Genomic DNA, 22,966 nt, shown 5'->3' with positions numbered 1-22,966 from the left:
TTCTGAGATACCAATGAGGTCTGAATCTCTGTTTACACTTCACTCCTGCCCTTCAGACGTGGATGGCCAAACCATCTTCTAGGTGGGCCCTCCGGGATGACTCCTAGGCAACTCTCACCACCCCCAGTCTATCTATACCAGGGCTTGAATCCTAACCTCTGGACTTTCAGGGCTTTCCTGTGTCCAGCTGTCTACTGTCCTTGGTGCTGAGGACCAAAGTGCTCCCTTCCCTCGGAGCCCAAACGCCGGCTGTCCATGGTACTGAATCTCACACAGCCACGCTTCCCAGCTAGTCTCCCGCTGTCCTTGGTGCTGAAGACCAAAGTGCTAGTGCTCACTTTCCTTCGAGCCCAGCTGCCCGCGGCTGCCTGCGGTCCTCGGTACTGAACCTCACATGGCCCTACTTCCCTCTGCATCCAGCGACTCCACCCCCTTCACCGCTGCCCTTGGTGCTGAATGCCTAAACCAGAACACGCAGGATCTGGGGGTTTTACAAGCAGAGGGTGGGGAGAGGAGGTATGGACACCGGTGGCCGGTGTAGCCAGACACTGAGGCAGAGTCCAGGCCTAACTGCCCAGGTTTTCCATTTGTCTGTGAAGGTATGAATGAGTCATGGTGTCCTGCGCATAGTGGGCATTTTCTACAGGTCGGGCTCTGTGCTGAGCGCTGTGTAGCTGACTCCCCTGAATCCTTCCACAGACCCTGCTAAGATCTCATCCCACGGAGGATACTGAGGCTTGTGAAGGTTAGGCTGCCCACCCTACACCCTGCAGTGGGGAGGCTGGCGTCTCACCACAGGCAACATGGCTCCAGAGCCCACGCTCCTGTCTGCTGGAATGAATGCTAGAGGACACCCCTGAGAGCTGCAGAGGCCTTGACTCCGTGGGACACTGCTTCCCCGTCCTTTTTGTTCCCTGGTGGGTTCTGAGCTTCTGCCCCACCTGTGGGGGTGCCAGGCCAGTGCTGGCTTCTGCTGACCCCTAGACTCACTTCTGTTTCAGCTTCATGATCTTTTCGGTGTTGGGAAGGCAGTTTGTCCACGGCAGGATCCCGTACAGCCACTTCAGCAAACAGTAGCCCAGGGTCTGGAGGTCGCTGCGGCGGAAGGGCCCTGGGAAGGGAGGGCAAGAGGCGGCAGCTCAGTCCAAATGCTCTACTCCCTGACAGATCCACCCGCTTCCTTTCTCTCTCTGACTGAACCTTGCTCTCATGGACTCAACCATCTAAGCACACGAGCTTTAGTCTGTTCATTCACTTTTCATTTGCCTGCTCTCGCGCTGTGACGAGTCTCTTACTCTCGTTCACTCTCTCAGCCATCCTTACCATCCCCGCTCTCACTAGCTTACTCCCTCATCTCTTGTCTTTCATTCATTCACTGAGTCCTCGGCTCTGTGTACCAGGCCCCATTACACCTTCTTAAATCCCAGACAAGAGTTTGGTTGGGTCCCAGCCCTTGACGTCTACTGGGGACACAGTACAGTGTGGGATTACCTGAGCTGCAGGGGAGGCAGGACAGGGTGAGAGGGAGCCCAGAAGGATGGGCAATGAACCCAGCCTCAAAAGAGGAGGTAACGGAAACTGCCTGATTTATTTTTATTATGTTTCAGACAACAATTTGTGTAAACACTGAGAGTTGACTGTACCAGACCTTCCGATATTGGAGGCACAGGGACCACCCCTTTCTTGGGGGAGGTCAGTCTGGTGGGAGGACACAGGCAGGCACATGGATGGCCATGACATCAAGGGATTTGGGAAAGAGAGGCTGAGACCTCCTCAAGGAATCTTCTCCTCAAAGTACTTTCTTCTTACTTATTCTGTACATTTTCCTTGGATAATCTCATTCCTCTCCCAGGGCTTCAGCTGACAGCTCCTGAGATACTGCTGATATCTGGGTCTCTGTCCAGACTTACTCCTGAGCTCCAGACTCTTGGGCAACTCTCATGTTCTAAGCCGAAACCAGATCTCGAACCTGAACCTCTGAAACTCTGGGGCCTCCTTGTGTCCAGCTACTCGCTGCTGTCATTGGTGCTGAACGGCTGCCCTACAACTCCCTGATACATCCCATCCATGGTTCCGAATCCCCATTATGGCTCCCTTAGTGTGACTCCTGTGTCTGGCCACCTGCTGTCCATGTCTGTGAAAACCCAGAGCTGCCCTTATATGAGAAGTGTACCTCCATGGTCCCGAACCCCTTCTCCAGACCCTTACCACATCCCTTGTGCAGGTCAAGGCTAATGAACTCAAGGTCCCCCTCATGTGGGCTCCTGCTGCCTTCCACATTGGCCACGTGTTTGCCACCGGGGGCATAGCGGAAGGTGAAACCATAGCCTCCCAGCATCACCTGGGTGGACATGGAGAGAAGCCATTCAGTTTGGAAGTTACGAGCTTGGATTCTTGAGTCAGAGATTTCAATCACGGGTGCAATTTGAAACAAGTGAATGCCGAACAGTACAGACGGGTGTGAAATGTAAAGAACCCAAACTGACCATCCCCAGCTTCCAACCCACGCCCAGAAGGAACGACTAATAATCGTCTCTTATGCATGGTTTCAAATAGCTTTCTTTGAATAGCTGGTAAACACACGGATGCAGAAGGGGCTCTAGTTTTCCACAAAGGGAAATTATACCTCTTGTTGACATCATTATACCTCTTGTTGGACACCTGGTTTTTGCATGTTTTAAAGTGGGCTGCACACCCAGTACAGAGCCCAATGCGGTGCTTGAACTCACCACCCTGAGATCAAGACCTGAACTGAGATCAACAGTCAGATGCTTAACTGACTGAACCACCCAGGCGTTCCCCTGCAACAGCTATTTGCATTTTAATGTTTATTTATTTTTGAGAGAGAGAGACACACACAGAGTGCGATTGGGAGAAGGGCAGAGAGGGAGACACAGAATCCGAAGCACGCTCCAGGCTCTGAGTTGTCAGCACAGACCCCGATGCAGGGCTTGAACTCATGAACTGCGAGATCACGACCTGAGCCAAAGTCAGATACTTAACGGACTGAGCCACCCAGGCGCCCTGTTTTTGGCATTTTAGTAGTGGTTCCGGGCATTAAAATCTGGAGCCAGATAGACCCCATTCAGCCGTGCCTGAAGCCGGCGAGGTTCTGGCTTTTTCCAATGGGCCACAATTTGCAACACCCCTTAAACATTTTCTTTTTAAAGCCATGTTAAGTCAGGTTTCTGTCATTTGCAACTGAAAAAGTAATTCGAATTTACTTTAAAAGGTTTTTTAATCAGCACCCCTACCAGGAGTGTATACTTAAGGTACTTCCTCTTTACTATCACAATCAGTGCTGTCAGAAACATTTTGTACATATATCTTCGCAGAGGCCTGTGAGTATACATATAGGACACATTCGTAACTGGTGGATCAGAAAAACATACCCATTTAAAATTCTGACTATATCCAAACTGCCTTCCAGAAAGGTTGGCCAATTCCCACTTCCAGCAGTATATAAAGAATTTGTTTCCTTACATCCTTATCAGCAACAGATAACCATTCTTTTAAGTTTTGTCTACTCTTAAAATAGGATGTTTTAATTTTCATTTCTATGACTACTGACATCATTTAGGGAGGTTGAGCATCTTTTCACATACTTAACCAACCTGTGGGTTTCTTTTTCTATGAACTGCTTTTCCTATCCGTTTTTCCTTGTTCTACTAAGTTGCTCATCTCTTCTTATTTATTCAAAGGAGCCCTTTACATATGATAGACAACAATTCTTTACCTGCAATAAGCATGGTGAAATACACGGATGTTTTGAGACAGATGAGACACTGAGCCCAGAGAGCCCCTAGGGTGGAGGGGACCTAGCTATTACCTGGCTCAGGTCCTCTGGATTAACAAAGATGTTCTCAGCTGTCACATTTCCATGGACGTATTCATTCTCATGGAGGAACTCCAGGGCATCCAGCTGGGGGAAGAAAGACAGCCTCTCCATGAGTAGCTTGACTAACACAAAGAGGTTCTGAGGCAAAGCCCAGTGAAGGAATCTCCACTTAGGCCTAAGGTCAGAGGCGCTACTTGTGGTTGGAAGGGGAAAGACTGTTTAAGCCTAATTCTGAGTGAAGCATTAGGAAGCCCCATCTGCCAACACACCCAAGCATGTCTTGTTTTTTTGTTTTTTTTTAAGTTCTTAAAATTTTTTAGTAATCTCTATACCCAGAATGGGGCTCGAACTCACAACCCTGAGATCAAGGGTTTTGTGCTCCACTGATTGAGCCAGCCCAGGTGCCCCACAATTTGTATTTCTTATGTCCAGCTCTGACTTCTCTACTGAACTCTAGACCCATACACTGAACTGCCTGGGTGGTAGTTACATCCTGAATATATCCCCAAGCCCACCTTGACCCCAAGGCTTACCTTTCCACTAGGTTCTGCTTGTTCTACAAACTCTCTGTCCCTACAGCTCATCTTCTTCTCAGGCCCTTTCCGCTCGTGCCAACCTCGCCCGGTCTCCATCTCGCCCCACCAGTCCATCCCCACACGGACCACAGGGCTTTTCTGCACGCAGAGCTGATCCTGCTCCTCCCTTGCTCCCGATCCTCCTATGGCTCCCTAGTGCCTTCAGGAAAGAGTCCCAGGTCCTCAGCTTGGTGTTCTGAATGATCTGGTTGCTACCGACCTCTCCACATCAAGCCCGCCTTGTCTACCCCTTCCCCCTCTACATGTCACACTGAAGACACACTGAGCATGCAGATCTTCAGGACTCTTAATATGTCACTCCCTGGCCACTTCCACCTCTCCAGCAATTTAAATTGGGTCCTCTTATCCTCCATCATAGCAGAGGGACATTTCTATTCAGAGGACGTTTGCGGCTTGTGAAACTGTTTACTTTAAGATCATCCTCCCCCACTAGACATAACAACCATGTCTGTGCTACTCCCAGCCCCTGGGACGGTGTCGGACACCCAGCAGGGACCTGATAAATATTTAATGCAAGGATGGATGGATGAGGGAATGAGTGAATGAATGAATGAATGAAGAAACAAATGCCTTATGCTCTCTCCTATACAGGCCTCTGCCCAAGCTGTATCCTTGGCCTGGAATATTCTCTTCACGAATCTCCACTCCCACTCCACCTGGCACCCTGCTATTTCCCACTCGTGGTTTCTACTAGGAAGCCCAGCTGAGCCCCTCTTTTTAAGGCTGGGGCCCCTTCTTCCACCTCTCACCTGGGAATGCTCGTCACTCTGGTTCTAATGGCCTAGTGCCCACCTGTGCCTGTCAAGCACTAGCCCCCGGTGTCTAGCAGAGGGAGACACGGGTTGAATGTGTCAAGGAACAGGCCAACTGGTAATCTAGGACCTAGTGCGCCATCCCCTGGATGGGAGCCAGCAACTTCTAGGTACATACCAGCCGGCAGGCCATCTGGAACACAGACCTCACCGACATTATATGCTTTGGGTTGTCATCCAGGACCGACTGAAGGCTCCTCCCCAGGGTGGGAAACACCAAGAACCTGGAAGATATGAGTATCCCAGGAGGTGGGAGAGATGACCGGGGCAGGGGGGCAGAATCCAGGCCACCAAGGAGGGACCGTGGCTGGGTGGCCACAAGGTCCCGGTCCTGGGCAAGATCAAGGGTTCCTGACTGGTAGGGGATCAGCGTGGCTCAAGGCTGTGGAGAGAGAAGCAACTGGCTGGCCAATGGCTCCGGGGTCCCAGCCATGCCTGGTCACGTGACGGGGAGAGAGAGAATGGGACCAGTGAGGTGGCTGGCACGTGAAGTGACTCACCTGTACCTGTCCTGGTGAATGCCAAAACCGACACAGGTGGGGATGGCCAGGAGGGGGGTCGAGTTCAGCTTCTTCCACTTGTGCACTGTGGGAGGCAGGGAACTGAGAAGTTCGAGTCCACCTGGTCCCGGGCCCACAGCCCGCTCTCAGAGCGGAAGCAGAGACCGCCTGAGCCCAGGCAGGACCCTCGGTACTCCCAGTCAGAGACACCGCCTCTGCGAGTGGGTGACAGCAGGGTGGGGACAGGGTGGGCATCGCTGACCTCGGGCTGTCATCTGTTTCTGCGGGTGACAGGGGGTGAACGAGGCGGAAAGCACATACAAATCTGGAGCGGGAGGCCTCAGAACAACAGAGTAACCTCTGGATTCACACGTGTGACTAGTAAGATCAGGAAACGTCTCCGCTGGTCCTGGCATCATTGGATGCCTGCCCACCTTCCAGCATCTCAGTTGGGTGATACAGATCCAGTGGTGTGCTGGCCAGGGGGGGACAGCCCTGAGCTGCAGTGTTTGCCAACTTTCGTGGTGTAAACACTTCCCACCGTGGCCGATTTCGGGCCACTGATCTGTCGTGACAGAATGTGTGGCTGGAAGAGATGCCAGCACGCCATCGCGCGGTGTTTTCGCCGAGCAGCCACAAAGGCTGTAAACAACCCCGAGAGTATAGGTCATAGACAATGTAGACAAGTAATTAGGAAGTGATGAGTTTTGAGTATTTGAATATTTACTACTGTTCTTAATACAATTTAGTTGATTGTAGGCTGATGTGATCGATTTTAAGTAATGCCTACGTTGAGCAACTGGCCGTGGTACTTCTGATAATTCAACACTAGGCTCTCCAGGCCCACGGTGTCTGTCCTCTGAGGCCCACGGCCCAAGGCCCAAGGCCCAAGGGGTGATGGGGCGCAACCGGGCCCTTTCCCACACCTTCAGGGGGAAGTTAGTTGCCCTGACCAAGAATTCACAGTTCTCTCCCCCTTGTCCATTTCCCTGCAGAATACCTTGCAAAGGCTTGGCCGCCCGCTGGAAGAAGTTCTGCTCAATGAACAAGCGCCCATCCTTGGCATCCTAGTCGGGAACGGCAGGGGGAAAGGTGTCACAATGCAAGCTCTTAGACAAGGGCTTCAAGGACATTACTGGCCAGGTATCACCCCAGGTTAGTGCCAGCACAACCATCACCAAGTCCCCCACATCAGAACCAAATCCCCTAGGGTGCTGCATGTGAACATGTTATTTCCATTGCCCAGATTTCTTTTTTTTTCTTTTTTTTTTTCAATGTTTTTTTATTTATTTTTGGGACAGAGAGACACAGAGCATGAACGGGGGAGGGGCAGAGAGAGAGGGAGACACAGAATTGGAAACAGGCTCCAGGCTCCGAGCTGTCAGCACAGAGCCCGACGCGGGGCTCGAACTCACAGACGCGAGATCGTGACCTGGCTGAAGTCGGCCGCTCAACCGACTGCGCCACCCAGGCGCCCCCCAGATTTCTTTTATGATAGGATCCACAAGTTTCCCTAGACATGTGGCCTTCAGCTAAAAACAACATTTCCCAGCCTCCCTGGCAGTGAGGAATGACCATGTGACCAAGTTCTGGCCAACGGAGATGTAAGCAGAAGAGATGTGGGCAACTTTCAGGTTATGCCCTCAAAGGGCTGGGCAGGCTCTCCCTTTTCGCTTCTGTTCCAGTTGGCTGGAATGCAGAGGAGATGGTGGGAGCTGAGGCAGCCATCTTAGCCCATGTGGAGCCGCCCATGTTGGAGCAACGAGAGAGAAAGTGGGCTCCCCTGTTCATGGAACCACAGTGATAGCCCTGGACTACTGCCCCAGACTTTTACGTGAATAAAGTAAAATATTACTTTTGCTGAAGCCATTAATAATATCGGATCATTTTTTCTACAATGCAAACTGAGTATTTTAATTAAACACAACCAGTACAGCTGGGTTCTTAAGAGCACAGGGCTAAAGAGCTGGGTTCAAAGCTCAGCTCTGCCATTCATTCATTCTTTCTACAGAGCACCTATTACGTGCTGAGTACTCTACTGGCATTGGAGATACAGCAGTGAAGAAAGCAACTTGCATGCTGGTTGCCCCTGGGCCAGTGATGAGTCCCCATTTTCTCACCTATTAAATGGGGAAACAGAGTAACCAGCTCACAGGCTTGCTTGTGAGACTCTTAACCCAGGGTCAGGCATGGAACAGGCTCTCGACGAACAGGGGCTATTACTCATCTGTGAGCCTGGCTCCGGAGTCCTCGCTCTGAACCACTCACACAGCCTCTGTCTAGGGCCAGGGGAAGGCACCCGGACTGGCTGCCACAGTATTCTGGGGGGGGGGGGGGGGGGGGGGGGGTTTAAGGGTGAGAAAATCTGAATAAATGAAGGGAAGACAATAAAAGTTACCTACAATCCCAGCTTTCAGAGATGACAAGGTTACTAACCAAGACGATACCCTTTTATCAGATTTCACGGACTCCTCAGTGTAAGGACCCCATCAGATTGCTTCTCTGATGGACTCCAACATCCGGCACAGTGAAATACAGTGGGTGCTCAACAAATACATGCTATGAGGCAGACAGGTAGTGGGCAAGTGGGCCACACAATGTGGGTACTAGTGGCTTCACTGCAAGGGTGAGGACACTCAGCCCCTCCAGACTGCACAGCCCAACAGCACCGGAACCAGGGCTCAGGGAGAACTTGACTGCAGCTTCCCAGGTCTCCTGTGATAAAGAACCTGAGGCTGGAGGGAGATGTGCCCCACCCAAGGTCCCACTGCCCCCTGCAGGCTAAGGTGGAGCCCTCCTGCCTGTGCCAGCCCTCAGAGGGGGCTTGGAGGTCAGTGGTACCCAAGCCCCAGGCCCTCCCCTTGTGACTGCCCCCCAGGGACACTCACCAGTTTAAGCGAGAATCTTTGTTTCTGGGGACTTGACTTGCAGGTGAAGGTGGAGACAGGCTCGGCTGTGGGTGGACAAAACGAACAAGGTTATGATCACCAGGGAAAGTGAAAGTCATGGTCCTGAAACTTCTCAGTGAAGAGCAAGCAACACTTCTGCTTGTCAAGTGCATTCTTGGCTTTCAAGACCTGTTCCTTCCTAGGTCTTGGAAAAGTTTTGTTTGTTCCTCCTTTCTCTCTGCTAATATTCAGCTACACAAAAAGGGTTATTACCAAGCAGGCCTGACTTCTGTCCTTGGAAAGGCTTGCTTGCAAGGGTGGTCCATGGCTGGTGTCTGGGTACTTGGATTTCAGGAAGGCTCCATCATCACTGAACCAAGCAGAGGGGCCCCCTGTGCCCAAACTATTATGCTGAACACCTGCTTTCCTTCTGGGAGTCTAGAACGTTGGTACGTTCCAGGCAGAGTGTGCCTAAGTGACCAGCTACCAATAAAAACCTGGGGTATGAGATGCCTGGGTGGCTCAGTTGGTTGAGCGTCTGAGTTTAGCTCAGGTCATGATCCGTGGTTTGTGAGTTCAAGCCCCCACATCAGGCTCACTGCTGTCAGCGCAGAGCCCGCTTCAGATCCTCTGTCTCTCTGCCCCTCCCTTGCTCATGCTCTCTATCATAAATAAATACATATGAAGAAAAAAAAAACTGGGTGCTGGGTCTCTCAGGAGCGTCCCTGGTAGACAACACTTCACGTGTGTTCTCACACTTCCTTGTGCATCCTCCGGGAGCCCCTGGGGAAGGGACTCTCGGAAGATTGTACTGGTCTCCCCTCAGATGTCACTCCGTGGGCCTTTCCCCTCCCTTGACTGTGCTCTGCGTTCTTTTGCTGAAATGCATTGTGGCCCAACTATGTGCTGAGGCCTGTGGGTCCTCCTTGTGAATACCTGAGCCTGGGGGGTGGTCCTGGGGATCCCCAATACACCAGATACTTGCATTTGTCTACACATGTGGGTGGGTACCATGGGACAGATGAAGCCTTGTCCCAGCCCCATCCCCACCCGGGGAAGTGCAGTCACAGGTTGACTTCTGCTCCTCGGGGTCCTCTGAGCTGCAATCCCGGGGCTGCCCAGAGCCAATGGCTGATCCAGCCCCGCTGGCTCAACACGGAACCGTGCTGAACAACCGCTTCCGTTCCTGAGTCCCCATGGGGCCATCAGAGCCTATCGCCGGGTGGGGGGGTGGGCACCATCCACATCCTTCCTCCTCTCTTCCTCATAAACACCCTGCCTGCTTGTCCCATGCTGCTCAAGGATAAAGCCGGTGCTAAGTGTCGGCTTCGCACGCATGGTCTCCCTTTAATGGTCTCAGGACAGCCCCGGAAGGTCTACTATGTTATGATTACTGCTGCTGCTGCCATTGTTGTTAGTGCCACCTGCCGGAGGAGAGGAGAACTGCGGGTCAGAGAGGCCAAGAGAGGCTGCTCGCAGGGAAATCAACTCTCTGTGTGACTCTACACGAGGTGCTAGACCTCTCTGGGCCTCCACTCCCATGCCTGTGAAATAGGAGTGATGAAGCCCGTCCCCAGGATTGGATACAAGGGCTCAGGTGGCCCAGCAGGAATGAGCACGGCAGTAGCTGAGCACATACCGTACATTTGAAGCTAGGTGCATCCTTCACATGCACTGCTCAGAGAGCCCGCTCAGCCCCGGAGCCCGGCACCAAGCCAGGCTCATCATGAGTGCTCAACATCATCCGGGGCCCTTAAACCGACACACTGTTGTCCATTCCCGAGGCTCTCTGTGCCCTCCTCCACCCTTTCAAATCCTTGCTGCCCCTTGCTCAGCCAGATTGGCGCTGTCCAAGGTGTGGAAATAAGGGAGGTGACAGTTACCCAGAAGCCATCCTTGCCCTCATGAAGCTCCAGCCAGAGCAGGGTGGGAGTCCAGGGTTTACAGAACCCAGGACCGAGGGTGACCCGAGCCAAGCCTAAGAGAAGGAAATGTGTGTGTGTGGGGGGGGGAGGGGGGGCTCAGATCTCAGGGGAAAGGGGGGGTCCTTTCCACCTGTGAGAAGGGGACTTGGGGAGATCACCAACAGGTGTCTGGAGCTGGCTGTGGCACCTCTCAGGCATGCTAACAGTACCCAGCTCACAGAGTTCCCACACAGGCGGGTGACACATATGCTCCTGATGCTCAAAAGCAGGCGGGGACAGTTGGCAATTTCAGTGCGATCTCAGGCACCACTCTGCAGATTATGAGGGGCTTTTTCTCTTGAGCTCCTCTATGTGGTCCTCATGCCAACAGCCCGCAGAGCCAGCTGGGCGATTCCCATTATAGAGGGGAGCCCACAGGGGCCCAGGAAGGGCAATGAGCTTGGTCACTGGCCCCTGCAGAGCCAGGCTATCAATCCAGGGCTCCAGACTCTGGGACGTGGGGAGACCCCTGCCTGATGCGGACCTGATACATGGAGAGCATGCAGACAAGAGCATAGCAGGCAAACAGGTGGAAGCTCCCAGCTGCCAGATGTTGCACCTGGAGCAAGAAAGCTGGTCTGGGATCCAGCATAACCAGAACGAACCGACTGAGCCACCCAGGCGTCCCACAAGAGTTCCTACAAAGAAGGGGGTTAGAGAAGGTATAACTAGAGAAAGGGGGGAAGGCATGGGCGTGATGGAAGCAGAGAGGAGCTCGATGCACCTTGAAGCTGAAGGAAGGGCTATGAGCCCAGGAACACGCGCGCCTCTAGAAGCCCGAAAATGCAAGGAAACAGGCCCCTCCCCACCCCCAGAGCCTCCAAAAGACTCGTGAGACTGATTTTGGACTTCTGACCTCCACGCCTGTAAGAGAACAAATGAGTGCTGTCTCAAGCCACTGAGTTTGTGGTAATTTGTTATGGTGGCCACAGAAAACTGACACAAGCCCCCAATCTCCGTCCACAAGGGCACAGACCCAGAGGGTAGTCCTGAACTTGAGCCCAGGCTACTTTTCACAAGCACAGCACCGTGAGCAGCTGTGGGGATTTATGTGGTGACCCGATACTGGTTCTCCCAAATTGTTCCAGGGAGATGGGGAGGGTGACGTTAGAACTCAGGAACTGACAAAGGAAAAGGGTGCCCACTCATAGGGCTGTATGAATAAGGGAATAAGATGGGGGGGGGGGGTGCCTAGGCGGCTCAGTCAGTTGTGCGTCTGACTTTGGCTCAGGTCATGATCTCATGGTTCATGAGTTCGAACCCCACATTGGGCTCTCTGCTGTCAGTGCAGAGCCCGCTTCAGATCCTCTTTCTGCCTCTCTCTTTGCCCCTCCATCATTCTCTGTCTCTCAAAAAAAAAAGGGGGGGGGAGTGCAAGCTGGTGCAGCCACTCTGGAAAACAGTATGGACTTTCCTCAAAAAACTAAAAATAGAACTACCCTACGACCCAGCAATTGCACTACTAGGCATTTATCCACGGGATACAGGTGTGCCATTTCGAAGGGACACATGCACCCCCACGTTTATAGCAGCACTATCCACAATAGCCAAAGTATGGGAAGAGCCCGAATGGCCATCGATGGATGAATGGATAAAGAAGATGTGGTCTGGGGCGCCTGGGTGGCGCAGTCGGTTAAGCGTCCGACTTCAGCCAGGTCACGATCTCGCGGTCCGTGAGTTCGAGCCCCGCGTCAGGCTCTGGGCTGATGGCTCGGAGCCTGGAGCCTGTTTCCGATTCTGTGTCTCCCTCTCTCTGTGCCCCTCCCCCGTTCATGCTCTGTCTCTCTCTGTCCCAAAAATAAATAAAAAACGTTGAAAAAAAAAAAAAAAAAAAGAAGATGTGGTCTATATATACAATGGAGTATTAGTCGGCAATCAAAAAGAATGAAATCTTGCCATTTGCAACTACGTGGATGGAACTGGAGAGTACTATGCTAAGCAAAATTAGTCAGTCAGAGAAAGACAAATATCGTATGACTTCACTCATAGGAGGACTTTACAAGACAAAATAGACGAACATGAGGGAAGGGAGGCAAAAATAATATAAAAACGGAGGGGGACAAAACAGAAGAGACTCATAAATATGAAGAACAAACTGAGGGTTACGGGAGGGCTTGTGGGAGGGGGGATGGGCTAAATGGGGAAGGGGCATCAAGGAACCTACTCCTGGGGCGCCTGGGTGGCTCAGTCGGTTGAGCGTCCGACTTCAGCTCAGGTTACGATCTCACACTCTGTGAGTTCGAGCCCCGCGTTGGGCTCTTTGCTGACGGCTCAGAGCCTGGAGCCCACTTCAGATTCTGTGTCTCCCCCTCTCTCTGCCCCTCCCCTGCTCATGCTCTGTCTCTCTCTGTCTCAAAAATAAATAAAAACATTTAAAAAAAAAAAAAAAAGGAACCTACTCCTGAAATCACTGTTGCACTATATGCTAATTTGGATGTAAATTTAAAAAAATTAAAAATAAAATTAAAAAAAAAAAAAAAAAGATGAGCTGTTGGTGTGATGAACTTAGAGCGGGGCCCAGAGTGAGCTAAGAGTGTCAGCTGCTGTACTAAAAATTGCAATTGTGGGGGTGCCTGGGGGGGCTCAGTCAGTTAAGCTTCTGACTCTTGACTTTGGCTCAGGTCCTAATCTCATGGTTCATGAGCTCAAGCCCTGCGTCAGGCTCTGTGCTGAGCACTGGAGCCTGCTTGCTCATCTAGGAAATGGGGCAGCGACCGTGCTGACATTGCTCACTGGGTGACAGTGCTCCATTATGAGTTAGCAAGTACGAAGCAAATGCACATCCATGTGAAAACGTGTGCGCAGATGCTCACAGCAGCACTAGTCACCAGGGCCAAGTGTGGAAACAATGCACACGTGCACCGATCCATAGCATGAAGAAACCACATGTGGTATGTGCAAGGCCATGATGTAGTGTATCACTACATTTATCAGAAATATCCAGAACAGAGAAACCCAGACAGACAGAGCAGATTAGTGGTTGCCTGAGGCTGGGAGGAGGGGTGTGGGGAGTGAGTGCTTTGGTACAGGGCTTCCATTAGGGGTGATGGGAATGTTCTGGAACTAGATACACATGATGGCTGTGCAGCATGATGAATGGACTACAACTCACTTAATAGCAGACTTTAAAATCGTCATTTTGACGAAAGGTCAACCTCATTTGACAAAATAACAACACCCCCCACCCCCAAAATCATATAAAGCACTTGGAACACGGTGCGGCCTTGAATAGGCACTCAGTAAACATTAGGTTGATTAATACCAATCAGTGCACAGTTTTTGTTTTCTTCATTGTAACAAGGTATCTGACTCCCCCCCCCCCCTTTTTTTTTTTTTTTTTTTTTGAGAGCGAGCAAGAGAGAGTGCATGAGCAGGGGAAAGGGGCAGAGGGAGAGAGAGAATCTTAAACAGGCTCCTCGCCCAGAGTGGAGCCCGACACAGGGCTCAATCTCATGACTGTGCAATCATGACCTGAAGTGAAATCAAGAGTCAGACGCTTAACTGACTGAGCCACCAGGGCGCCCCGGACTTCTTTTTTTAATCTTTGACTACTGCCAGCTTCCAAGCCCGGCCCTGCCTCTTCCGCTCCCCGCTCCACATCTGGGCAGGCTGATAAGAAAGCCAGGGGCTCCCTTCTGTGGTGTCGGTGGGAGAGGCGAATCACATGAGGCCCCGGCCCCTCTGCGGGGAACCCTTGCCCAGGCCTCACCCTTTAACCAAACAAAAACCCCGATCAGGCACCTTTCCTTCCTGGTTCAGAGTGGTTCAGAGCCGCTCTCAAGCAATTAGCCTTTTGCATTCTCTTGGTCTGTGTCACTCTTAATAATCAAACCAAATTGTTTTTTTTGGGGGGTGGTTCCATGCTATCTCTGCAGGGTTGATAGAACACTCATCATCGTCCTCATCATTCACCCTCACTGGGCCTGCGCTCCCATATGACAGAGGTGGACATGGAACGGGAGGGGGGGTGCCTTGTTACATAGGGCACAGAATTCCCAGTTGGCCACGGTCCCCAGATGTCCCCATCACCTTTTAGCCTCCTTACTCTACCTGCCCAGCCCCTGCAGGTGGGTAGGTTTGCAATCCCAAGTCTAAGAGAAAGCTGTCTAGAGGCAGGTGGGCAGCTGGGATGTGGCTTTCATTTCCATTCTCGGAAAGGGGGTCCCGCCCCTTGCCCTGGCTCAGAGATGCCCCTGCCAGACCCAGCACCCGCCGGCCAGTGGACAGCATACCTTTATAGAGAATGCCCTGGTTGTCCCTGGTCTGGAGGGATCCCAGTTTCCAGTGTCGCCCATTCTTGTCTGTCACCACTGTCCCTGTGGGCAAAGCCTCAAGCGAGGTTGTCACCCGGCTCCGCTTCAGGGTCTGAGGGCTTTGCCTGGTCGCCTGTGGGCTGCTTTTGGGGGTTGGGGGTCTGCTCCAGGACCCTGCAGGAAGATAGTCAGAATAAGGAAAAAGCAGCAACAGGGAGAGACAAGTTGGATGGGTAATGGGACAATGCTCATCATAGGGTTCGTTTATTCATTTGTTCTTTCAACAAATGCTTCCTGGGACCTTTCATGAGTCAGGCCCTTGTGCGACAAAGCTGGGGACCCGGACACGAGTCAGACCTGGGCCCTTCCCTCAGGAGCCCTTAATTTGGTGGGGGAGTCTGATCTGGACACCGTCGGTCAGAACTGAGTCCAAAACAAGACAATACAGAGGGATAAGAGAGAGAAACTGATACCGCCTAGAGAAGTCAAGAGAGGCTTCCTGGAGGAGGGGATGTTTGAGTTGGGTCTTGTTGGATGAAGAGAAGTTTACTGAGGGGAAAAAAGACCTTCCAGACATTCGACCAAAAATATCCTGAAACAGGACCTGGCCACCCTGGGCTGAATATAAAGAGTCAGAAATTTGTTAGACAGAGGCCCTGCCCTTGAGAGGCTCCCAGACTGGCAAGAGAATGGGGGGCAATGGTGAGGAGAGAGACAACGACACAAGAAGAGATATTATCTACTCCATTCTTCCCACCCACCATCCACCCAAGGCGTAGAATGGCAAGAGGCAGAGGGGCCTGGAGATAACAAGGGACAGAGGGGAGGCACTGGGGGCTGTGACTTTAGATCCAAGGGCCCATTAGGAAGGAGAGGGTACACGGTCCTCAAGACTCCCATGCTCGTCGGCTGGCTCCAGGCCTATGCACATGAGTCTATCTGGTCCCTGCCCACACAGGACTCTCAGTCTAGCAAGTGAGGCAGAAAGGGCCATGGAGCCTGGAGGAGACATGTGCTCAAATGAGGGTGTCACTGGCACTGGGGGCTAAGAGGGCAAAGAGAGGGAGACGAGGCAGCCTTGATCTAGCCTGTGGTGCTCAGGAAAGGCTTCCTAGAGAGCTGCCCCTCGATGCCAGGATGAAGAGCTGGGGCTGGAGGGGCGATAGGAGGCAGGAGACTATGCACAGGTGGGGACAGGGGCGGCTCTGGCTGTGTGTAGACGGACTGGAGGCTAGCGATGCTGCAATGAGGGTCTAGGCGGGGTAGGGGATGCCCGGGCAGGGGAAGGATGCCCCAAATACTGTCCGGTGACCCACCGTTTCCCCGTCTAGTCAGGCCAGGTTGACCCCAACTCTCACCTTTGGGTCTCTCACAGGGTCTCAAGGTATCTTCAGACCCAGAACTGTCACTATCAGAGAAGACGGATGACGAAGAAGAGGTGACAGCGCTGGACCATCTCACTTTCTTGGAAGAGCTTTCAGAACTGGTGTTCCTCTTTCTCCTTGAGCCTGGAGAAAGGAAGACAGGATGCAGACTGAAATTACAAAGGCCTTTTCCAGGGAACCCTAAACTGGAAAACCCTGAGGGCACATTCAACCACTCTCTTCCCGCCGATCCCCAGAGCCAAACCTCGCTTCTTCGGTCACCTAAATATCTAAGCAAACTATCCCTTCGTTTTATTTTTTTCCTCCTCTCTTTTATTTGTTTGTGTTTATTTATTTTGAGAGAGAGAATGCACTGTGCACGAGCAGGGCAGGGGCAGAGAAAGAGAGGGGGAGAGAGAGTCCCAAGCAGGCTCTGCCCTGTTAGCTCAGAGCTGAACGTGGGGCTTGATCCTGCTAACCATGAGCCGCAATCGAGAGCCGGATACTCCACTGACCAAGCCAGCCAGGCACCCCCTGAGTTGTCAACTTTAAAACCCAGAGGCCGATCAGATGCCAGGAAACTGAGTGTAGACAGAGTCTGAGTCCTGGGCAGCCCCAGGATCAATGCCGGGTCAGACAGGCTGCAAAGGTTTCTGGCCTTCCTCCCCCGATGCATGCATACATGCACTCGTCACCCCTCAAAGGGCTGGTTCTTACCTTGGAAGGATGACGTAAGCGGTCTGACAAAGGTCTGGCAGCCTTCATGCTCCTCCACAGGCAAAGATTTCCCACAGTAGGGGCAGAATTTGAACGTTGCTTCGATATTTTTGCCACAGTTTGGACAGAAGGTGATCATGCTAGAAAACAAAAGGTGGGGGAGGGAACAGGGAGCTGAAAGCAAACCTTCACCCACTGCCAGTGAGTAGTTCATCTGGCTCCCCATGGTGACAACATTGCAAAAGGGAGAAAAGTTACTACATTGGAATATACTCTCTTAGGAAGTGACCACTTCTTCTATTTTTTTTTAAACATATTTATTTAGAGAGAGAGAATGGGGAAGGGGCAGAGAGAGAGGGAGAGAGAGAATCCCAAGCAGACCCTGTGCTACCAGCGCAGAGCCTGATGTGGGGCTTGATCTCACGAACCGTGAGCAAGAAACCAAGAGCCTGAGCCGAAACCAAGAGCAGAAACCAAGAGCCGGGCGCTTCCCCAGGAAATGGCCACTTCTAAAACAACCCCCCCCCCCCCCCCCCCCCCGCCCAGGCATCCAGCTTCTAGCCACCCATCTCCCCCCTAATGGCCCCGGGCAGGTCAAAAGCAGAAAAACGCAATGCGAAACTGCAGGTTTCACAGAAGATATGGGAATTCCTTGGAGTCCATGAAAGTCACGCAGAACCTCTCAGGTCACTGAAGCACTGAGGGTCTTCTGCTGTACTTCCGATGTTTGTTTCTTGAAACACACAATCGGTTTGGGAGAGACCGTGAATGCTCACCAAATATCCACGTGCTCCCCTACCCTTCCCGGGGGTCCCCTGTGGTTACACCGGCACCACATAACTAATGCTGGTTAATGGCGTGTGAGTGGAAGTCAATTCCCAGCTGAGACAGTTAAGAGCCAGAGGACCCCCTCCATCCACCCTTTCTCAGCACGCATGGCCCCGGAGGCCGCATCACTCCCCTGGCATAGCTACAAGATGAAGGAGGGCTGTCGGGTCCACGCTGGAATCTCATGATCAGTGAATAAATACACGTTGCATTAAGCCCCGAGGACCGTAGCATCCGCTACTGCAAACAGCCTGTCTTATCCCGACTTAGTGAGACACAGGTGTTGACATTATCCTTTAGGCTTTGTGTGTCTCTGGGATATTTCCTAACACTTGTAAAAATCAAAACCAAAGGTACACACAGAGCCTATTAAAAAGGAGGACACGGCAGGTGTATTCGTTTGCTCGGGCTGCTGTACCCAAACACCACTGCCTGGGGGGTTTGAATGACAGAATTTATTTCCTCAGAACTCTGGAGGCCAGAAGTCGGAGATCAAGGTGTGAGCAAGGCCGGTTTCTTCTGGGGCCTCTCTCCTTGGGCTCACAGATGGCTGCCTTCTGTGTTCACATGGCCGTCCCCCTGACTGCGTTCCAATCTCTTCTTGTAAGGAACCAGTCACATGGGATTAGGGCCCCGCTTTGGTCTGTTTGGGCTGCGATATTGAAATAGGACAGACTGCGTGGCTTATGAAAAACAGAAAATTTATTTCTCAGAGTTCTGGAGACTAGGAGGTCCGAGGTCAAAATGCCACCATGGTTGAGTTCTGGTGAAGGCCTTTGGGGATCCAGACTGACAATTTTTCCTCAGTCCTCACATGGTGGAAGGGGCTAGGGAGCTATCTGGGGTCTCCTTCAAAAGAATACTGATCCCATTAGTGACGGCTCTACACTCATGACCTACCCCCCTCCCCAAAGGCTCCCCTCCCTAATACCATCACATTGGGCATTAGCATTTCAAAATATGCATTTTGGGGGAGGGGGACACAAACATTCAGACCGCGGCTGGCCTACCCTAACAACCCCGTTTTAACTTAATTACCTCTTTAAAGGCCCTATCTCCAAATAGGGCCACATTGTGAGGTACTCAGGGTCAGGGTTTCCACATGATGGAATTCTGAGGGACACAAGTCAACCCATAAAAACAGGATTAAACTAGTTAAGCGAAGAAGAGAAAATCAACAAGGATGCCAGTGCTATGGGTACTTCAAGTAGATACATTTTACTTTTTTTTAAAATTTATTGGTTTTTTTTTTAATTTATTTTAAGTAAACCCTACACCACACGAGACTCGAACTCATGACCTCGAGATTAAGAGTCACGTGCTCTACCAACTGAGCCAGCCAGGTGCCCCTCAAGTAGATATATTTTATTTGTTTATTTATATACTTTAAACTTTAAAAAAAATGTTTAATTTTAGAGACAGAGACAGAGCACAAGCGGGGGCGGGGCAGAGAGGGAGGGAGACACAGAATCCCAAGCAGGCTCCAGGCTCTGATCTCTTAGCACAGAGCCCGAGGTGGGGCTCGAACTCATGGACCAGACTGGGAGATCATGACCTGAGCGGAAGTCGGAGGCTTAACCGACTGAGCCACCCAGGTGTCCCTATTTATAAATCTCAAATAGCAGAAGAAAGTAAGATTATTTCCTTCGCCCTTTATTCTAAGACTTGGCATACAGTACTGATTACCAACTGGCTACGGAAACACAAGCCAAAGTAAGTTTGCTCATGACTTCACGTCACCTCGCAAGAGAAAGTTCTCTCCTCTTTTATTTTTGACAAACAAAAATTGTACATATGTGGGGCGTACCACACAATGTGCTGCAATTTGTCCATATTCTGAAATGGTTACCACAACCGCCTGATTAACATATCCGTGACCGCCCAGAGCTGCCACTATTTTTGTGTGGGTGGTGAGGACCCTTGAGATCCATTTTCTTAGCAAATTTCAGGTATTTGATACACTATTATTGACTACAGTCGCTATGGTCTCCAGAATTTGTTAATCATAACTGAGCTTGTCCCCTCCCCAACACTTTCTTTTAAAAGTAGGCCCCACGCCCAACGTGGGGCTCGAACTCACGACCCTGCGATCAAGAGTCGTCTGCTTTTCCAACTGAAGCCAGCCAGATGCCCTGAAAGTCTGTCTCCTGTGATCAATATCTTTTTCCCCACAGCCTCTGGTAACCACCATTCTACTCTCTGTTACTAGGAGTTTGGCTTCTTTTTTTTCTTAGATTCCACCTAGAAGTGAGATCATGCCATAACTATCTTTTTGTGTCTGGGTCAGTCTGATCAAACCCCTTTTCCTGTATTCACCGTAGAGCTTGGTGTCTGTTGCACCTGTAAACAGGAGAGTCCTTAAAGTCTGGCTCTGGCTCCAGGCTCCTGGATTTCGGTTCCATATCCGCTACGTGCTGGGCATGTTACTTACCCTCTCTGTGCCCCAGTCTGCCCAATGGTAAAATGCGGCTTCTAACGGTACTTTTTTTGACCGCTAGAGTAGTTGCTGGGGCCTAAATGAACACATTTATATCAAGCGCTGAGAACAGGACCTTGCCCCCGGAAAGCCTTTTATGTTAATGGCTCTTATGACCGGATCATGCCCCGTATCCAATTTACATTCCAGTTGTTAGTCCTTCTCTTCTGCCCCTTCTCTTTCCGGAAGTTCTGCGCCTCCCAGGCTTCTCCATTTCCACTTGGTGCTGACTTACGGACTTCCAGTGCTTGCCCTTGAAAATCACAGGCCGTCCAAAGAGCTCAGGAAAGAAATCGCAGCCAGAGGAGACGAGGGTTGTGCTTCCCCTTGGTCTGCAGAAGAGCAGAAACCGCACTGTGGTAGAAAACTGCCCTTCCTTCAACTCCCACCAAGGAGCCGTGTACGATGTCAGACCGCAAAGGCTGTTGCCAAGTGTCTTTTAAGGAAACCTGTGGGCTGGTTGTGGCACTTAATTTGTTGTCCTGGTTGACATCTGAATGGACAGATCTCTCTTCTCGAAGGGATAAATATGGGTGAGCATTTTTGGTAAGCTAGAGGAGTCACCTCCTCTTCTCACTTCAGGCCACTGCACACCTGAAGCCCTTCTGGTGACGCTGGAGCCACAAGATCAAAATGGCCTGGGGGGCGGCTACCCTGAAGAGTGGTTCCAGGCTTTGTATCCATGAGAAACTTGAATTTGGGTTCAGCCACTGAGATATGGGGGCTGCTGCTAATGCAGCATAGTCTGGCCTCATCTGACTAGCAAACTAAGACTTTAGTTTTGTTTTGTTTTTTAACTTATTTGTTCTGAGAGAGACAGCATGCACGCCCATGAGCAGGGGAAGGGCAGAGAGAGAAGGAGAGAGAGAGAATCTAAGCAGGCTCCCTGCTGTCAGCACAGAGTCCGACACGGGGCACGAACTCACAAACTGTGAGATCACGACCTGAGCTGAAATCAAGAGTCAGACGCTTAACCGACTGAGCCACCCAGGCACCCCTAAGACTTGGCAGTTTTTTTTTGTTTTTTGGGGTTTTTCTGGCTTTACAGTGTTAAGTGGTTTTGCCTTAAGTGGAGTTTTCCCTCGGTGCCAAGTGCCCTTGGCTGAAGATGGCCTCTAGGATGGGGCAAGCACCTAATCCAGTGGCCCTGTCACATCCATGATAACTTTGCTCCTGGGAGTGAAGTCTGACAGCAGCAACACAGAAGAGGCAGAACAGGAGCAGGCTGTTGGTGGGGAATAAGCTATAAGGGGGCCTATCCCTGAGGGGATGGTACCTTAATGGGGTCACAGTCTGGCCTTCAGATTCCCTGGGCTGGAAACTCCATCTTAGAAGAGTCCTGTAAGTGAATAAAAGTGGAAAGGTTGGGGCGCCTGGGTGGCGCAGTCGGTTAAGCGTCCGACTTCAGCCAGGTCACGATCTCGCGGTCCGTGAGTTCGAGCCCCGCGTCGGGCTCTGGGCTGATGGCTCGGAGCCTGGAGCCTGTTTCCGATTCTGTGTCTCCCTCTCTCTCTGCCCCTCCCCCGTTCATGCTCTGTCTCTCTCTGTCCCAAAAATAAATAAAAAATGTTGAAAAAAAAAAAATTAAAAAAAAAAAAAGTGGAAAGGTTGACTCGGGCCCTTTTCACATATAAATGAAAGATAATGGTTAATGTTTACTGATCACTGGCTATGTAGCCCGCAAGTACTAAGTTCATTCACTCACTCAATAATCACTCACCGAACTCCTAATGTGTGCTAACCACTGGGGATACAGCAGCAAAGGAAACAAACAAGGCCCTTGACCCGAGGAAGCTCACATTCTAGTGGCAGAGGATGAGATTAATAAACAAATGAGCAACTGTTTAATAGGTCAGATGGAGGTAGTGTTACAGTAAACGCTCAATAAATATGGATGGAAGAAGGCAGTTTCACAGTAAAGTCACCTGTCCAAGGTCACATGGCTAGTTCAGGACTTAAACCCAACGCTCCAACGCTCAGGCCAGTCTTTATTATCCATTCACCCATTTGTTTTCTTTGTTCAACCAATATTTACTGAACATTTGCTATCTGTTAAGAATTGCGTCCCTCCTAGGAGGTTCTCAGCCATTGTACAGCAAAAGAGCTAAAGGCTACTAGACTCCACCCACCTCAGGGAAGGAGGGACAGTCTTCTGGATGACCACTACTCGCCTAGGCCCCGCCCTCCCAAAAAATCGGGCTTGACATAGTGTCAAGACAGGACGGCCGACAAGCTCCCTATGAGCCCCGCCCATCTCCGTCGTAGCCACACCCGCCAAGAGCCCACAGGGGCCTGAGAAGGCTGCAAGGACAGATCAGTAATCGCGGCGACAAGAAGCTTCTTTCATAGAGACCCCCAGCCCGGGGGCCTCCGTCTCCCACAAAGGGTCGTGCTGACGTCACAGGCAGCACGACCGAACTGTGGTCACTGCATCAGGAGACCTCTCCCTTCTCCGCCTCACTTCCCCCTCACCTCTGGACTTCGTGAGCGGGGTTGGGAGCCAGGTATCTGCGGCCAGATTCTCCGACCCTTCGCGGGAAGTAGGACTCACCTTCTCAGTTGTCCCGCGTAAACTTCCGGGAGGCGGAAAGCGCTGCGCGCGCATCCTGGACCCGAGGAAGGACAGCGCCCGCGCAGGCGCTACTGGCCTCCGGACTTCCCTCGGGCAGTGACCGGGAGGGATTATTTCCTCATCGCCCACCCCCGTTCCACCCTCTTTTGGAGGGTTTC

General features: G+C 51.5%; 1 protein-coding gene and 1 non-coding gene across 3 annotated transcripts in view; both read right to left on the bottom strand.

The window, feature by feature from the left end:
• Nucleotides 1–22,932, bottom strand: part of VRK3 (VRK serine/threonine kinase 3) — a 37,553-nt gene extending 14,621 nt beyond the window's left edge. Inside the window, exons 1-12 of one of the 2 annotated variants that reach the window (XM_058708418.1) lie at nucleotides 22,709–22,932; nucleotides 21,513–21,575; nucleotides 16,933–17,072; nucleotides 16,210–16,359; nucleotides 14,831–15,025; nucleotides 8,635–8,699; nucleotides 6,747–6,813; nucleotides 5,747–5,831; nucleotides 5,365–5,470; nucleotides 3,830–3,922; nucleotides 2,209–2,341; nucleotides 991–1,111 (exon numbers count right to left, since the gene is read on the bottom strand). In XM_058708418.1, coding sequence (XP_058564401.1) covers nucleotides 991–1,111; nucleotides 2,209–2,341; nucleotides 3,830–3,922; nucleotides 5,365–5,470; nucleotides 5,747–5,831; nucleotides 6,747–6,813; nucleotides 8,635–8,699; nucleotides 14,831–15,025; nucleotides 16,210–16,359; nucleotides 16,933–17,071 — 1,154 coding nt within the window. In that variant the 5' untranslated portion in view covers nucleotide 17,072; nucleotides 21,513–21,575; nucleotides 22,709–22,932. The remainder of the gene's footprint in view (nucleotides 1–990; nucleotides 1,112–2,208; nucleotides 2,342–3,829; nucleotides 3,923–5,364; nucleotides 5,471–5,746; nucleotides 5,832–6,746; nucleotides 6,814–8,634; nucleotides 8,700–14,830; nucleotides 15,026–16,209; nucleotides 16,360–16,932; nucleotides 17,073–21,512; nucleotides 21,576–22,708) is intronic. The other variant, XM_058708419.1, reaches the window with a different exon arrangement.
• Nucleotides 19,033–19,107, bottom strand: TRNAK-CUU (transfer RNA lysine (anticodon CUU)). Its single transcript has one exon. It is a non-coding gene; the product is annotated as a tRNA-Lys (tRNA).
• Nucleotides 22,933–22,966: the final 34 nt, after the last annotated feature.

This window comes from Neofelis nebulosa, chromosome 17 (assembly GCF_028018385.1).
Source record: "Neofelis nebulosa isolate mNeoNeb1 chromosome 17, mNeoNeb1.pri, whole genome shotgun sequence".
In the NCBI taxonomy this organism is placed as follows: domain Eukaryota; kingdom Metazoa; phylum Chordata; class Mammalia; order Carnivora; family Felidae; genus Neofelis; species Neofelis nebulosa.
Note: the sequence above shows the minus strand (reverse complement) of the source record. Positions and strands in the feature narration are given on the sequence as shown.